Source organism: Gymnodraco acuticeps, unplaced genomic scaffold, assembly GCF_902827175.1.
Source record: "Gymnodraco acuticeps unplaced genomic scaffold, fGymAcu1.1, whole genome shotgun sequence".
NCBI lineage: Eukaryota > Metazoa > Chordata > Actinopteri > Perciformes > Bathydraconidae > Gymnodraco > Gymnodraco acuticeps.
In genome coordinates this window covers 1,578,957-1,596,686 of record NW_022989748.1, presented here as the reverse complement: position 1 = coordinate 1,596,686, position 17,730 = coordinate 1,578,957, and the positions used below count along the sequence as shown (strand labels likewise).

General features: G+C 39.0%; 2 protein-coding genes across 3 annotated transcripts; one reads left to right on the top strand and one right to left on the bottom strand.

Annotated features, from left to right (window-relative positions):
• Nucleotides 1–570: 570 nt before the first annotated feature.
• On the bottom strand, nucleotides 571–8,040 carry plaa (phospholipase A2-activating protein). Of its 2 annotated transcripts, XM_034226851.1 has the most exons (13): nucleotides 7,783–8,040; nucleotides 6,795–6,988; nucleotides 6,574–6,674; nucleotides 6,254–6,374; nucleotides 5,835–6,002; nucleotides 4,113–4,248; nucleotides 3,835–4,004; nucleotides 3,568–3,716; nucleotides 3,027–3,312; nucleotides 2,868–2,939; nucleotides 2,325–2,432; nucleotides 2,003–2,173; nucleotides 571–1,790 (listed from the first exon to the last, which is right to left on the bottom strand). In XM_034226851.1, the coding sequence occupies exons 1-13, from the start codon at nucleotides 7,929–7,931 to the stop codon at nucleotides 1,222–1,224; spliced, it is 2,394 nt and encodes a 797-aa protein (XP_034082742.1). In that variant the 5' UTR covers nucleotides 7,932–8,040; the 3' UTR covers nucleotides 571–1,221. The 2 variants fall into 2 exon arrangements, with proteins under 2 accessions (XP_034082742.1, XP_034082809.1); XM_034226918.1 differs by lacking the exon at nucleotides 2,868–2,939.
• Nucleotides 8,041–9,480: 1,440 nt separating this feature from the next.
• On the top strand, nucleotides 9,481–16,324 carry zdhhc21 (zinc finger DHHC-type palmitoyltransferase 21). The gene is made up of 8 exons (XM_034226739.1): nucleotides 9,481–9,593; nucleotides 10,637–10,804; nucleotides 10,896–10,994; nucleotides 11,426–11,537; nucleotides 11,656–11,794; nucleotides 12,487–12,603; nucleotides 13,254–13,297; nucleotides 13,876–16,324. Exons 2-8 carry the CDS (start codon nucleotides 10,651–10,653, stop codon nucleotides 14,006–14,008), a joined length of 798 nt encoding a protein of 265 aa, XP_034082630.1. The 5' UTR covers nucleotides 9,481–9,593; nucleotides 10,637–10,650; the 3' UTR covers nucleotides 14,009–16,324.
• Nucleotides 16,325–17,730: the final 1,406 nt, after the last annotated feature.

The window sequence follows — 17,730 nt, the reverse complement described above, 5'->3', positions numbered from 1 at the left end:
AATTTAAAAGATAATTGTGCAAGTCAAGGGAAAAAAAGTGTGTCCTAAAACTGTGAAGTAACACTTATTTTTGTGTGAAATCGCTCCATGAACTACACTTCTGGTCTTGCACAATACACGTCACCAACACCAGAATGAGGCGAAAAGTATTAAACCAGGTGAAAATCATTATACGTCTGGGCATGTTGAGAGCTATGGTTGAGAGCTGCGATAACAAAAAGGCTGTACAAGGTAGTGATGGGCAAATTAAGCTCTGTGTGAAGCATCGAACCACTTGAACAATTGTTTCGAAAATAGGTTCATTTCTCGAAGCTTCAGTTACAGCGACCTCTTAACTTTTTCTGTTGTACAGGTCGTTTTTAAATAACAAATTGGACTACATGCTTAGTTTGTCGGTGTTTTACACTAAAGCTGGTATTTTTGCCCTAGCATTAAAAGTGTGACTGAGATCAAAGTAACGGAGGACTTTTATTTTTGAAGGGCCGCTGCAACAATAACACCTCCGGTACAGTACGCAACCTCAAAAGCACGTTTTGAATACGAGCAGAAATCTTACTGACACACGAGTTATTAAAATCCAGGGGTTATTTATTATTTATAAATGTCACATGAACATTTAAAGAGCTCACTCCAAGAAACTAAATACAGAAATCATATCCACACAAATCTATTATGGCCTATTTAATTTTAAATTATGTATGTCACCTTCATTTTGTTTTCCTTTACACGGATAAAGATCTTCACCATAAACTGATGCAAAAAAGCATTAATTACTGCAGATAATTTCCATCGGAGGGATAATTAAGTGTGTGGCGCACCAACTCCTTTTTCTTATTAGTGGCAAATCGTTTTTTTAACCAAATAAGTAGTCTACTGGTTACAAAGTAGCAGTCAATTATTTTACTAGCCATCTGAAAAGTTAGAAAATTCTGAAATCACAATATCCTTCACCAGTTTCCTTTTGCATAGTGATTTAACTTTACAGTGTTTTAATAATATTTCACACACATTTATAATCAATTATTACATGCAGTTGCCCAACATTTCCAAACAAATTAGTCAAGGGGCTTGAAAAAGGTGGTGCAGTAATCGAAAACACAGGCTTAGCATTAATGTGTCCTTTTTTATTGCAGAACATACAAGTATTGAAGTCTCCACCACAACCGATTAAGCATAACAGAGTGATCGTAAGAAAGAAGTGCTTTTTTCTAATCATTCACATCATTGCATTTCTTTTAAAACCAGCTTGCAACACTCGGCCACCTTTGATGGGTCGGACACAGATGAGTATTTGGAAATCTGAGAGTTGACCCCCAGGGAGCGAGCCAGCTCTCTGGCTGACTGGTCCGAGGACACGATGGTTCCCAAGGCCACCAGCAGCCGGAAAACAGCCTCCTTGTCTTGTACCGTCTCCAGAGCCCGGCTGGCCACAGACAGGCACTGGGCCTTGGCCTCGAGATCTGGTTGGCTGTGCAGGCAGCTAGCGTAGTTGAGCACCAAAGTGGCCAGGGCAATGTGGATGTTCTTATTGCAGATGCCGGCCAGGTCGGCAGCTCGTGATAGAACCGTTTCTCGCTGGGCCAGGAGGAGGGCCCGGCCCTGTCTGCCCATAAAGCAGTTACACAGAGTCCGCAGCGCCAGCATCTGGTTGGCAGGGCGACCCTCAGGGCTCATCAGGCTCAGCAGGTGGTTGCACAGCTGGACCCCCTCTGCCTCTCCGCAGAGGGTCTCGTTAACCGTCGGGTGGCGCACTGCCAGCCTCATAATGTCCAGCACAGGAAACACAATGTCTAAGGTCCAGAGGGAAAGAAAGCGGAGTTTAGTTTGTGAAAAATATTGAACCTTAAAGTGGCAAAAGACATGTTTTTTTGATGACATCAAAAGCCGGGAGAAATATGAAATGTTTTTCAGGTTAATCTTTTCTGATTTTGATCATAACTTGCCACTACCTCAATCCAAAAAAATATATTTATCATAAAGTGTTGGAATGCTGTGGTTATACCTTCAGGCCAGTGAGAGGCCTTCCACAGCAGGTTGATCTCCTGGATGGTTGGGGGAGCTTCGGAGGAGTTGGGCTCAGAGATGGACCCCAGCAGCCTCACCAGACTCTCCAGAGCCTCTTGGGAAAGCTTGTACTCCTGAGGGGCACTTCCATTCAGCTCCTTTATCTTGGCTGGAGAGGAAAGAACACATCATCACAGTAAGGAGGGTTTATAGAACAGGGACATTTTGGGACAATACCCATGTGACGATAAATTCATTGTAAATGTTGATTATTGAAACATTTAAAAGTTGGTGGAACATCCCAAAGTTGAAATGCTCACCAATGATCTGCGCGGAGTTGGCTTGTTCAAAAGTCACTCCATCAGTTTTGGGGAAGTAGATGTTAGTCGACGCCTGTCTGAGAGCTGCTGAGGAGTACGCACTTCCGCCTGAAGAGTAGGGAAGGATCAATGAATGGAAAACTCAACATTAAAAAGGGCAATATGATGATTCATACTCTTTCAGTAGAAATGTACTGTGCTTAAATCAGGATATTGTGACACACAAATACGTTGTCTTAGTTAATAATAAAAAGCAGCTTCTAACTCAAATGTTTGCAGAAAATCTGATACATTTTATAGCTATCCTTAATGTCAAACCAGTCGAACCATTGCTTAACTTTAGAGGCCATTGTGTGAGACTTTTGACCTGACATTTTTTAATGTGTGCGTATTTGCATATTTGGACACCGTTTTTTTATTTGAAATTATATTTTTCATATCCAAGCTTGCGAATTAATTCCTGTTCTCAATTTTATAATTTTTTCCCCATAGTTCACACTGAGTTTTCTCATTAAATCAGACATTCCTCAGGTAGTAACTCACCTGTGAAGGGATCTGCCACACCTGAAGAAGCAATTGGGCTCGGACCCGACCCTGGGATGTAGCGACCGGAGCCTGTGACGAGAAAGAAATCAAACGGCTGTAAAAAAAACAGCATCTCTAGTGATGGTCAGATTGTTAAGAAGTAAATGAAGTAAATACCTGTGAAGGGATCAGCTCCAAAGGCTGACCTCTCATCAGAAGCTCCGGGGATATACCGAGCTCCTCCGGTGAATGGGTCTCCTCCGGCGGGCGGGTTTGGTCCCACCACCTGTCCTTTGGTATTCTCTATTATAAAATTGGCAACCTGGTCGAGGAACGAGGGGCTGAGGTCGTTCTTCTGCAGGAAGTTGTGCGCTGTCAGCCAAGGGTCCTCTGCCACGTTGTAGGGAAGCTTCATGGACGGCCCGCCCTCATTCACGTCAATGGTGAAGACAAAGTCATATTCCTGAGGGGAGATCAGGAGACATTTATGACTCTTTTCAAGCGTGCTTGCTTATTTCACCTTGGCTAAAATTAGTCATTAGACAGAAAGTCGATCAGCAACTCAACCCAAATATGGAGATTTGCTGCTTTTTCTTTATATTATAAGTGAATATCTTCGGGTTTTGGACGAAAACAAGATACTAAAAGATATCACCTTGGACATTTTTCGGACATTTTATTGTACATTGCAGCCCTTTCAATAAGTTTATGGTATTACCTTTCCTTCATACATCACACTCTTGGAGGTCGCGTTGGAGCCCCCGACCACATCTCCGATTTTCATCCAGCGGGCATCACTGACACTCCACTGATATGCCTCCACCTTATCTCCTTCTTTAATCAGACGCGTCTGTCCGTCACGATTCCCTTGAGGAAATAAGCCAAAAAATCTCGATGTAGAAATAGCAATGGGTCTTTTTCATTTTCAGACAGAATTGAGCCATCTTGGATGTAAATATCATAACATAAACGTCTCTTTCTTTACCAGGCTCTTCAAGGTGTTCCCTTCCAGAAAGATCCTCAATTTTGATGTCTCCGAGGTCGCCCGTCTTAGGGTCAATGATGGTTTTGGAGAGTTCATCCTCAAAAGCCTGCAGGTCCTCTGCACTCGCAATGCGGTCTACGACTTCCGTGAACACGCGGATAATGCCGTCACTGTAGCACAGGAGCAGAACAAATCTGAGAATCTCCATCATGTTGCGTGATTGCATGAGTCATGTCAGAAATGACACTAGAGGAAAAGTAGAGAAAAAAAGTTGTTACCTGGCTCCAATGGCTATATCGCCGTTAGGTAGAATACAGCAGCACCAGACGGACTGGGCGGGCAGACGGATGGTCTGAGAGCACTCTCCCTGCCTCCATATCCTCACAGTCCTGTCCTCTCCCGTTGTTACAAAGTCTAATGGAAAAGCATCAGTTAGAAATCAGGTTGAGCCAGCTACCATCTTACAGTCTTTCAAGTGTTTACATTTGACAGGCTTATTGAAGTCAGTCCTAAACTGACTTCAAGTAAAAGTGCTAATTTAGCTATTTTAGTTTTTAGTGATGGAAGTTTGTTTGTGTTTGTCTTCATCTTGTTACATCTTCTTGAGACTAGTGTTAATTTCGTCAGCTATTTTTTCATTTAGTTTTAGTCTTAGTCCTGTGTTAAATTTCCTTTTTAGTTTTAGTCATATTTAGTCACCTTCATCCTGTTTTTTTTAAGTCAAGTTTTAGTCGACTAAAAGTCTGAGCATTTTAGTCTTATTTTAGTCAAAGAAAACTAATTATTTTAGTCTACTTCTTGTCAATGAAACCGGTTGAGTCTTTTTTAGTCATCAGATTATATAGAACATTTCAGTCAAACTAGTCTAGCCAAAACCAATAATTTATCATTTTAGTATATATAAATAAATAAGATTATATCTTGTCCTTATTTGATGAAAAACTCAGGTTGAATGATTAAGAATGCAGCTTTGCAGAGAGGATCTGCTCAGGTTTGTGGTGTTTTCACCAGCTGTGTTATGGCCACATTGCTTCCCTTCTGATAAAACAATGCATTCGCTTTTTTTCTCTGCCTCATTGTAGCGAAAATGGGCCCAAATATCACATCGTTTCTTTCTCCCAAGCAGTGGTGGCTTTAGACTTTTTCGTTGTCAGTCATTTTGACGGACAGGATCGTAACATTTCCGTCATAATCCATTATTATCCGTCGAGTGCACAATTTATCAATCACTCGCGCTGACGGGGGGGGGGGTCTTCGGTTAACGCGAGTGCGACCACTGCTCCCAAGCCCTGTTGTTGCCATTTCATTTTCTGTTAAATAAGGTTAGTTAGACCATGAGTTAGACCCAAGTCCTCTTGACAGTTCATGTAGTAGTAGAACCTTTATTTATCCAGGAAAATCAATTAAGAACAAATTCTTATTTACAATGATGACCTGACATATCATATTCTGCCGCTGCCCGGTGTAATTCAAATCTACCGCCGCGCGCAGCACGGACACACAGCTGCTGCCCGGCTGCCGCAGCGCCGGAAATGGAACTGCTGGGAGAAAAACTGACTATCAGAGATGTAACGTTATCTTTGATAATATTTCGTCTCCTCATTTTTCGTCAACGAAAGTAAAAGAGAGATTTTGGCATAGATTTTATTTAGTAAACTACATTTTCGTCTCGTCACTTTTCGTCAACGATATTGCATGATGATTTCGTTACAGTTATTGTTTACTGCCGTCGGTGCCGTCTCGTCATCGTCTCGTTTTCGTCATGGAAAAAAAGGCCGTTGACGAACATATTTCGTCATAGTTTTAGTCAACGAAATTAACACTACTTGAGACCACGTTGTAAATGAGTTGTATCACTTTCTGATGATCAATAAATAAAGTCTGTCAGTTAAACAAATTCCGGTTCAATAAATGACCATGGTCGTACAGTTCGTTACAAACATTACACACACCATTCTGCTCTTTTATAGGCATTTAAATATCAATATAATGGAACAAACCTTGGCAATTGGGGAAGACGGATATGCTGTAGATGTAGTTGGTGTGGCTGTAGTAGACCTGTACACACTCCCCAGTCACCAGCCACCTTCTGATACTTGCGTCGTTGCTGCAAGAGAAGAACTCAGTGTCGCTGATCACTGCCAGCCCTCGGACACAGTCCTCATGTCCTGAAAAGAGAGAAAACCGGTTGTGTTGTTATCATAGATTTAAACCTTAAACCCCTGGGCTCCCAGAAAATGTAGTTTATTGTTGTAAAGATTAAAAAGATAAGCCAAAATGATGTTTATTCATTATCAAAGAATGACATAATTAGCTGTCCCTACTTATCAACAGCTACACTTTAGTTTTAGTTTGAGCACACCGATCAAAAAACAAAGAAAAAAAGGAATTGGTTCACATGTGTCAATCTAACTCTCACCTGTATACGTTTTCTCACAGCGACCAGCTTTCCAAAGCTTTATGGTCTTGTCTGCTGATCCGGACAGCATAAGGCCTTGCTCAGGTAAGATGACCACTGCCCACACTGCTGCGGTGTGGCCCTGTAGAAAAAATAAACCAGCAAAGGTTATAATCTGTCCCACACACCATATCAAAAACATCGCTTGTTACAGTTGCATATATCAAATCAACATTGAGACATGTTGTAAAAGTGATAATGTCAACCACAGTCTATCAAAGAAAACAACATCTGACAAACAGCCAGACATTCGGAGTGGCACCATAGAAGCTTCAGCGTACCTGCAGGGTCATCATGCACTTTTCATTGAGCCACACTTTGGCGGTGGTGTCCCAGGAGCCACTTAAAAGTGTGCCAAACTTCCCAGAAGACAGAGTGCAAACTGTGGAGAGTAAGCATAGATAGTTTGAATCAGAAAAACTGAGATTTCTCGACATTATGACAAATAAGATGCCTATTAGAATGTAATCAACCTGGGAGTGCACAGTGAGGCACTACTCACCTGTGTTTTTGTGACCTGTGAGAGTGAATACCGGCTGTGCTTGGTCCAGTGTGAACACACATATGTTATTATCATTTCCACCTGAGGCAATGAGTCCTCGAGGATATGTTTCACTGGGAGCGATGACGCATACGCAGGATACAAAATTGGTGTGGCCAGAAATACTGTGCATCTCTGTGAAACCGTTATCAGGGCTGTCAAGAGAGGGTGAGAGAAAACAAAGACAGTGGTTATTTGTGCGAAAACAAGTAGTGGAAGAACATAAATGTACATTTAACATAATTAAACTAAAATAATTACTTACACAAAATATTGTACAAAAGGTAAAATTACACAACAAAAAAGTCCATTTCACAATTATCCATCAGAATAATAAGTATTGTTGGATTAATATGTAGATAGATTTTGTGATATCTGCCAGCAGGGGATCAATAAAGTCCTAATAATACATCGTCTTTTTTTGTTGACAATATTTCGTGTTATTTATCTAAATCTTTGTAGAAACTAGTGACTGAATGTTTTTGTGTAATGTGTGATTTAAAAAAAGTACAATATTTGCCTATGAAATGTAGTGGAGTTAAAGATAAGAACCTCAACATTTACAGATCTTGAGTGAATTCGTAACTTAATACTGGAAGGAACAAGTGGTTGTCAATTTTGTGGCTTATAAAAAGTTCAGTAAATGAACAGTCCATCAAACTAAATATGGTGGACTTTAACAGCTCCTGGGAGATGTGCGCTGTGTACATTGGGAGTTGCAGTTGAATGAATGACAAAGCTAATTTGAGTAACGTTAGCAAACCGCTCAGCTAGCTAACTTAACTGCCGTTACCAAGCTAACACTTGTGAATAAACAGCTGCAACTTTAATGGCGTTATTAATCGGCTTGCTACTGTTTTGGTTAAGTGAGGATAGGTCATTATAAACTAAACTAAAACCTCGCCGACCAACACAATTAGTTAGTGTGTAGCAGGCTAATGCTAGCTACCTTGAGTTTGGTACCCAGACTCTTCCGGTTCGGTCTCTGGACACAGACACAAAAGCTCCCTCTGGAAAAACAGCACTCGCGAGTCCCCTTACATCCATCTCATGGCCCGGGATGGAGCACCGGAGTTTGTATGAGCTAGATGATGCCATTTTGTCCCAACAACACGACGAACTACCACAGTTGAGTTGTGATATGCGGCGTTGCTGTCAACAAACACCGGCCGCTAATGCTAGCGGAAGTAGAATTACGTCACTGTCATGTAATTGCGCTAACTGTCACAGGAAGTAGAACATGGAAAACTGAATACATATTAAAAGCATAGAATATATATAAAGATTAAAAGTCACAATTTCGTAATGAATTATTTCGTGAGCAAAAGAAAATGACTGTAAGGGTTGGATTTTCTAGTATCCATTCGGAAAATTCAGTAGGCCTACATGTTATGGAAACTATTCACTTAAACTAAGAATGTTAAATGTTAGCATAATGCTACTTTGAAAACAAAAACCTAGGTTTAGCAGACTGCCATTTATAGTTTTTACTTTACATTCATAAAGCTAAGTCTGTAAGATGTATTATTTTATGTTATAATAATGTAATGTTTCTTTATCATCTTTTATAATAGGATTTAAGTGGATGGCCTCGAGATGTAATAATCATTTATCACCAGAAGATGGCAGCAAACTGTTGTCACTGCTGCTGCTACTGCACTGCGCTCAAGAGAGTCCACCGCCCACCTGTTTATCAAGCTGCCGAAAACAACCAGTATACAACAGGAAACGTGTTTTGTTCAAATAAAAGCATAAAGATTCCGATTCTAGCATTCATAAGCTCCCACCAAACACAGGCTTCATTACGTTTTTGAAACAAAATGTGTGTAGTCGAAAGAGGCAAATGGAATAAGATTAAAACCTAAAATGTATTTATATTTTAAGTAGTCTGTTTGACTTGTGTTTCTACGGAAGAGTATTAGGGCCACATAACACATTTTTTTGTGAGGATTTGAAAAAAAATATTTTTTTTTTTGTTCTGAGAAAAAAGTCAGAATTCTGACTTTAATCTCAGAATTCTGACTTTTTTCTCAGAATTCTGACTTTTTTCTCAGAAATACCGGTAACTGTAGAACCAGCTTCACTGCGATTTACACATTGCAGTAGGCAACAATGGAGGACGTGAGTGAATTTCTGCGCGCCAGAGGGGTCCAAGAGGAAACCATAATAAGTCATTTTACAACCATCTGCAATGTGTAAATCGCAGTGAAGCTGGTTCTACAGTTACCGGTATTTCTGACTTTTTTCTCCCAAATAAAATGTTTTTTTTTTGTTCTGAGAAAAAAGCCAGAATTCTGAGATTAAAGTCAGAATTCTGACTTTTTTTCTCCCAAAAAAAAAAATGTTTTTTTGTTCTGAGAAAAAAGTCAGAATTCTGAGATTAAAGTCAGAATTCTGACTTTTTTCTCAGAACAAAAAAAAAAATATATTTTTTCAAATCCTCACAAAAAAATGTTTTATGTGGCCCTAATCCTCTTCCGTATGTTTCTTTACATTTGGAAAAGTCAAACCAAAAGTTGTTATTTTAATTAATTGTTTTAGTTATTTATGTGGCAGAAGTTAATTGTTCTTCTGGTAAATTAAAAACATCAATAATTATTTCGTAATCAGAATGTTTTATTTTGTAGTAAAACCGGAAGTGTGTTTTATTTTGTTGCAGGTGTCACACCGCTGCTCCTGTCCAGCCCACAGAGGCTCGGATGAGGAAGTAGATACACTGATGATACGTGCCCGAATAAGGAATAGGACAGCACGAAAAAAGTATGTATCTTTTCATTTTATTGTAGGATATCATGACTTACGTTGAATTGTGTGATTTGTATATGAACATGATGTAATTAAATCACGTTAGCACGCTTCTGTTAGCTGACAGTGAAGCTATAGAGCCAAGCCCATCGCGGCTCCAGTGTTGTCAGCAGTATGAAGGATGGAGCAGGCGAGGCTGGCCAATAACAAGGTTACCAGTGCATATTAGCAGGTTTATCATCAGGGCTGTCAGGCTGGGCTATATTAGCTCAAACTGATCATGTTTAAAATATGTGTAAGGTGATGTGAGGTGGTTAGGGCTGGGCTTGTTTATAGACACCTGCTTCATGACAAAGTAGTAGTAGTAGGCCTGTGTTGACCAATATTCCCTCTTCAACCCATGTTAGATATCTCAATCATTCCATTTGGCTTTTGGTCAGTCATATACAGAAACATTTTCAATGCTATGTTACAATATTTAAAGCAAAATGTCACAGCTTTGATTAAATCAATGGTACCACTGATGATGATGATAGTCTTTCACACAGTGTTGGGAAGGTTACTTGTGAAATGCAATAGATAACATATTATTAATTTCCATGTAATAATTTAATAAGTGACATAACAGGAGAGTGACAGGAGAGGTTGTGAAGCCATAGACTTATACGACAATCCCTTTTACTTCAGGAAAAGTACAACAAATGTAAAAGTTACATACAACCAACACATTGATTAAATGAAAAAAGAAGCACACAAAGCAAGCAAACAAACTAACCAGTCAATGCTATCAATCAATTCTAAAAACAAAAGAAATACATGGATAACAATACAGGGAACTATGTTACAATTTAATTTGTAAGTCAAAAACGTAAGGCTGCAACTCATTGTTACTCTCCCTCTCTGTTAATGCAAAGGAATAATAACAATCCAGTAAAACATGTATGTCAAGTTTTTCAAGATGTGTGAGGTCAGGGGCTGTTCTATCAGCCACAATCTGTCTGATATCTGAAGATCTCCTCCCAAGTATCTAAAAGCAGATCTGTGTGTGTCGTTTGCAGGTTTCCCAGCAGCCATGAAGCTACGACTGCACTTTGTGGTGGACCCTATGGGCTGGCTGTGTATCAGCATGGTGTTTGGGATCTGGCTCTACAACACCTTCTTCATCCCTAAACTGGTTCTGCTTCCACACTACAACGAGGGACACATCCCCTGGGCCATCGTAGTTTGTGCGTATCCTTTTTGAGACACAGATAAATAGATTCAAAAGAACATTTCTCAACGGTTGGGGAAGGAATTGACCACTGTGTATTCCCTCAGGTTATTACATTGCATCAGGACTCTGCTTGGCGGCCCTCTTCAGAGCTTCTACGGCGGATCCTGGCCGTCTTCCTGTAGACCCCAAAATACCTCACTCCGGTATGGATCCACATCCAGGGTGTCAGATTTAGGGAATACATTACATTACATTACATGTCACTTGAATAGAATTACATATTTTAATTATACCAATCTTTATTGTTGTCATACATTGTAGAATATCGTCCCAACTACATATGAACACATTACAATAAAATGCTCCTTTTCTTAGAAGGAAATCACTTGAAAAACAAATATAAAACTGACTGATTAAATGCACAATTCTTCCGTAGAAATATAGTCATGTGTTACAAGAAAGATTTGAATAGAGTTTTTAGCATCTGTGGGAAAAACATGCTGGCAATCGTTAATAGGAATTGATAAGCATGTGAAATGGATATCAGCGAATACTTCTCATTCAGTCTGTAAATATGCTATTACTGTGTCACCTAATGATATATAATACTACAGGTGATATGTTTGTGTCACAGAGCGAGAGCACTGGGAGTTGTGCAATAAATGCAACTTGATGAGACCCAAAAGGTCCCACCACTGCAGTCGTTGTGGCCACTGTGTGCGCAAAATGGACCACCACTGTCCTTGGTAAGGACACACACACACACACACACACACACACACACACACACACACACACACACACACACACATACACACACACACACATGATGTCATGTTTTAAATCCTGTTTACTTCTTTCCAGGATCAATAACTGTGTGGGAGAAGACAACCACTGGCTCTTCCTGCAGCTCTGTTTCTACACTCAGGTTCTCAGTCTGTTCACCCTGGTGCTGGACTTCTGCCAGTACTATTACTTCCAGCCACTCACAGGACTAGACCAGGTACATTCTGCAGGAAAATCAGTAAATCATACCTTCATTTGACAGAAAAATGATTTTGGAGTTTACAAATTGTATTTCAGACATGTGTATCAGTATCCATTCATCATAATCCTTGTGTATCCCTTTAAATGTCTTTACAGGACAAAAATAAATGCATAAAAAACTGAGGATATTGTTATATTATGTTTTACTTTCACAGAAATAATATTTGAATCAACTTTAGTCCTGATTATTGCCAAATGTTCATTCTTTATCATACATTTACCCATTTAAATTAAATTTTTTGTACATGATATTTGGTTGTTGTGAAAATAACAAATGTTCTCTCATAATATGGGAATGGTTATTTACAACAATAACTTTTTTTTTAGCAGGAAATCAGCCCTAACTAGAAATGTTGGTTTTAATGGAGAAATGTTTTACTCAAGATTCTTACTATCTGTTTTTTAGTGACGCACTTTATTGTAGACTTGTATTAAAGGAGCTGAGGTTAAACTTTAAAGTTGGAACAAAAACACACCCATCAGGCCATCTGCATTAGAACAGACACAATTATATTAAAAGAAAGGAGCAAAAGTTTCCTTTGTGATGTGAGGCATGAAGGTTAAAGTGCTTGATGCAATGCTCCATCCTGTAAGAATCAGTTGCAAAAACAAATATAAGAGATGTAGTGTTCTGTTTCCTTCCACCAGGAGAAGTTTACAACTCGCCATGAACTGGCTCTGATGAGAGTCTCAACGCTGATGGGTCTCATGATGTTTGGTGGCATGAGCAGCTTGTTTTACACTCAGATGGCTGGCATCCTCTCTGTGAGTACACAGTGAGGACTAAACACAGAATTATCATGTTTCAAATGACATCTTCTGCTGTGATTAAGACGGAATATTATGTCTTTTCTTAACAGACTGCAGTAATTACTTCCAAGCTTATGTAAATCTAAAACCATTAGTTTGTAGGAGCTTTCAAATGGTACTTTTTTGCTTTATAATTGAACTTGTTTGTCCTATTGAAGCAAGTTCTGTCTTTTGAAGAACAATCGAGCAAACTAGACAGCAGCACACAAAGCTGCAGACTCAACCAAATGACATTATACACACAAATAAAACAATCAATGCCAGTAATGGAGTGATCAATAGGAAAGAAGCAAGAAAGAACAACTGGGCCCAGGCGGTGTGTGAATGTGTGTGTGCGCCTGCAAGTGTTCGTGCATCCTGTCAATGACAACATTTACCAGCAAGATATGAAGAATTGCATTTGTGATATTTTCCATGACATAATTCTAGTACAAGCCAAAGTCATTTTCAAGCTTTCTTCAAGAATGTTGTCAAAGCTGTAATGTTAGAAACATCCATACTCAGCTTAGCTACAAAACACTGTTGGCAAGCTGTTGGTTGGTTATTTAGAGGAAAGTTTCTATATACGAAAAATATATTTTAATTTTGCTTTGCACCCCCTACAGGATACTACTACCATTGAGAAGATGGCTCAGTTCTCAAATGAAGTGTGAGTATGTTTAACTTTGCTGGTCCCAAAGTGTCAATTATTCTCTATCTTGTTGAGTTAGCTCAGAAATCGACACCATGCTGGAGCAAGCAGCCATTTAGCTTAGCATAAGGAAAGGAACATAGGGGAAACAGTTAGCCTCACTCTGTATAAAAAGGTTTTAAAAAACAATTCATCTAACAGCACATATAAAGCTCACTGAAAATGTGATATCTAATTTGACTTGTATTACCTCTGGACAAAGCGGGCTTGCTCAGGACAGGCTTTATGCTAAGCTAACCGGCTGCTAGCTTCAGCTCTTACAAGCACAAACAGGCTACACCAGAACAGACCAACAAATGTCAATAAGGAGAGACGTGTTGCAGCTTTTGAAAAAATGCCAATAAAAAGACACATAAGAATATCCAAAACAAATAATACAAAATAAGAATTACTAAGAACATTACCAGAAAATAAATGCAACACAAAAAACGCTGCTTAAAAGAGAAAGACAAAACAGCTTTATGCAACTTTTCTTCCTGCTGGTCTCTCTCTCAGGGGGAATCTCAAGTTTTAACATGAATTATTTTTCTTTTTAGATATGGCTCAAAGAAATCCTGGCAGTGGGCGCTCACTGAAGTTTGTGGCACTCGCTGGAAACTCCTGTGGCTCATCCCGCTCCGAAGCAGGCAGCCGATCCAAGCCAGTCACCAATTCCGCACCCACGTCTAGGGCCGGTAGGTCCACAGTACCTCCTGCCTGCACAGATGGTAGGTGCTGCCATGATGAAACACTGAAAACACACTTTGAATCCATCTGCTCGCCTTCACCATCCTCTTTTGTGCTGTTGGAGCCGGGCAGCAGGCTTGTGGATATTCTCCGCTTTTTTTCTTCTTTGTTTTGCCTTTCTCCACAAGGCCTGACAGTAAACAGGGTTGAGAAACCCCTAAGGGAGTGATGGGAAAATGTTCCTTTTTTTACTCACTGTGACTGCTACTTTCAGCATTTTGAAAACACTTTTAATGGCTATTCGAAGGAATGGAAAAGCTGGCGAAAGGGACCCCTCTCAGGTTACTTTGACAAAGAGCCTTCACTACTGACCTTTAATCAGCTACAGACAGAACCAGAGTGACTCTAAGAAAGGCGTGTTTTTGTATAAAGTGTGTGCCTTGTTTCTTTTAACTATGCCATTTTGATTTGTCATGCATGAGCAGTTTTTCTATGTGTTCTGGTTGGTGATCTTATTGTGAATAGTGAAGGGATCTGGATATCCTTTAACCTGTGATCATACGATGATTCATGAATGTTTCTCTTGGATTGTTCTCTGAACGCTTTATCTATTAAGGGATGTTTTATGACGCTTGATCAAAGAGCAAAGTCCATAACTTGAATACTGATACATGACATTTTTATGACACACATGACAGGCCAGGTATGAAGGTGTGTAGTAGCAAGCCAACAGTTAGCACTTCACCGTGCCATGGAAAAAACGTAGAAACAACTTTATACTATCGGTCAAGGCTGTAAATGTCGTAGTCAAACCTGCTGTATAATCAAGATGTTTCTCTGAGTATAATAGACATTCCACAGCCAATTAATATTATCACCTTATCATATCCTGTTGTGTAACTCTTATTGAAAGGGTTTAAGTGTCAAATGTTATCCTCAAAGATAAACCACTTTGTTTATGTTGCAAGAATAGTTTGACTTTTTGGGAAAATACAATGATATCAATCTTCTCATCTAAGTCTGTATAAATAAATATTAGTAAATACTTGAATATCTAACTTTTCCTTTAACTCAGTCTATCGACCATAGCACTTACAATGCATGAGCACAAATTAATTTCTCTCATTTTATTACTCCTGACTAGAATTTGTGGTTTATGTGCTTTTAAAGTTAAGTTTTAAATGTGTCTGAATGTATGTGAATGGATAACTTTAATAATAGAACAACAACTAGCAGATAAGTCTACATGTGGTGACACTTGACAAAACACTGATTTATGTATGCTGGTTTTGCTGTAAAGCTATGGTACTGTTTAGAGATGTTATTGAATCATTTAACAGGATATATAAGGAGAAGATGATTCATTGCATACTTATAAAGCGTGGTTGTCACAGTGTGTAAAACTTGACAATCCTATAGATAAACCTGTACGTAAACAAAGCTTGCCAAGTGTGGGAAATATAACAATATCCAAGTAGTTTTAAGTGCCTTTTATAGGTGTTATTTTTACTCTCACGGTACATCATCATTATCACGTTGGTCTCCATAAAAGCCAAAGACCTGGGGAAACGTTGCAATAGTCAACAAGCATTCAGTAAATGCATGTTTCACCAAATGTATGAAGGTAGAGGTTCAGTATTATGCACTGATTTTCACACTGGTACTCAGTGAGTTTTACTGGATCTATTGAAAGGAAGTCTCAATTTAAAGTTATTGTATTTGTGTTTTATTCATATTTTAAATCAGATTGTTTGCTTTTGCACGAGTGTGTGTTGATAAGTGTTTTTTATAACTCGGATTCAGGTTCTTGTTTGTGATTTGTTTTATTTTGCGGTGGGATAAAGACTGGGCAAATGTGTATGATTGTCATTTAATAAAGAGGTACCGATCACTTTTAGAAATATGTTTTAAAAGCAATAAGCATTGTGTACAAGTAAAAGCCATTGTATTGTTACAACAGTAGTGGAATTCTCAAATGTATTTTGAAGTATGTAAACTGGATAGATGACGTACTAACCAGCATTTACTTAACATCAATACTTCAGTAACCTCAGCCAGGATTAACACTACTGTAGCTGCTTTGTGTAGTTTTACAGTTTTTTCATTTACAGTATAAGACTGGTCTGAGTTTGTTAGATTTGAATACAGAGCTGCAGACTGGAGGTGTGTTATCTGGCGTCCCCCAGGGCTCTCAGTTGGTATCTGTACATTTTTCTTCACACTGTCCTTTTGCTGTACTCCAAATGTGTTTCAAGCTTTATTGTTTATGATTCAAACCTGTTACGTTTTGTGAATTAAATAAATACACAATGAATATGTCATACATTTATTTTTGTTTATAAATGCCTATGGAAACGGTTTAATTGTGGGTATATAAAACATCATATTCTTGTTCTATTAACTCAAAGTACAAAGTGTTTGTGATAAATAAAGTCCTCCGGTTATATTACAAGCTGTTATGACCTGGCTCAAAAGGCCACAACAAAGGAGACACACCATATCAACAGTTAATAAAATATGTTTATTTAACCAAACAATTCAAATTAATGAAGTGCAACAATAAGTAAAGCATGAGGTGTGGACGTCAGTGGTATCAGTAGTGTAAATGCTGGGTGAGGGTTGCATGGACGTGTATGTGTGAGGGTGTTGAGGTGCATAAAGTAACAACAGCATATACTCAACAAAACCAGCAGCCTGTAGGGAAAAGCAGAGAGAGACAGAGAGGAGCAGAGAGCCTTTAAATAGCTGCAGGGCACCAGACCCAGGTGCCCTGAGTTACTGCAATCAAGGCTGGACACAGCACAGCCACAGCCTCTCCAGATGAACCCACAGGGGCATCACACAAGCAGAGTTTTACATTTAAGTATACTTGACAAACAATTTATAAAATCCTTCCAGCAGTTTGAATCTTTGGACATTCCCATATTGGAGAGCAATGTCTGAATAGAAGGAGTAGATGGAGCGTCTTCAAAGACGGCCAACAAATTGCTTCCCTTTGTCTATTAAGTGAAGTAATCAGCCGTAAAATGTGTAATGTAATGACAGAGGCCCTCAGTCAGACATGACAAGATTGATCCTGTTCAACACGTCTAGTACTTATCGAGATCATTATTTACCTTAGACTAGTAGCATTTAAATTAAAAATAATCTAATATGTTCTGTCATGGAAAATATATTTCCTTTTTTATTCCAAAGACTAGCCAATGTTGCAGTAAATGCCTGATTCTAGGTCATTAAAGTCAGACAGGCTGATTCTCCCAGTGCATTGTGTGTCAAGTCAAAATAAGAGCAGCAGTTCAGTTCTTGCCATTGTCTCATTTAATGTCTCAGTGAGGCGTGTGTAATGTGTGCATGATCCGTGAACATAATCTATGTGCATTGTCTAAAATGGTTACATGTTTTAAACATACACTGAACACACGGCCATACACACACGCACATACACACACGCACATTGTATTGACCTCGGCAACCCTAAAAGGCTGGGTGTTAGAAGCCATTGTACAATATAGAAAGGGCATATCACGAATATCCTAAAACATCCTGTAATCAGTTTTCCTTACATTCTGTTAGGAAACAAATAATTATATTGAATCGCAGATGTATATTACAGTATAACTTATTGTGAGAGTTTCCTTGCATAATCTGCAATTCCATATCTTAACCAACCAAAGATGTTGATTTGTCCACAGCCTCAATAAGGTCATCACTAACTTAGTTGTGAG

What these genes read in the sequence shown, in the direction of transcription:
- plaa (XM_034226851.1), bottom strand. Translation starts at nt 7,931, where the DNA reads ATGGCATCATCTAGCTCATACAAACTCCGGTGCTCCATCCCGGGCCAT. An exon ending in GTGTGATGTATGAAGGAAAG is followed by an intron (nt 3,313 to 3,567) that starts GTAATACCATAA and finishes ATCTCCCCTCAG; the next exon opens with GAATATGACTTTGTCTTCAC. An exon ending in CAACTCCGCGCAGATCATTG is followed by an intron (nt 2,174 to 2,324) that starts GTGAGCATTTCA and finishes TTTCCTCTCCAG; the next exon opens with CCAAGATAAAGGAGCTGAAT.
- zdhhc21 (XM_034226739.1), top strand. Translation starts at nt 10,651, where the DNA reads ATGAAGCTACGACTGCACTTTGTGGTGGACCCTATGGGCTGGCTGTGT. An exon ending in ATGGACCACCACTGTCCTTG is followed by an intron (nt 11,538 to 11,655) that starts GTAAGGACACAC and finishes ACTTCTTTCCAG; the next exon opens with GATCAATAACTGTGTGGGAG. An exon ending in AGATGGCTGGCATCCTCTCT is followed by an intron (nt 12,604 to 13,253) that starts GTGAGTACACAG and finishes CACCCCCTACAG; the next exon opens with GATACTACTACCATTGAGAA.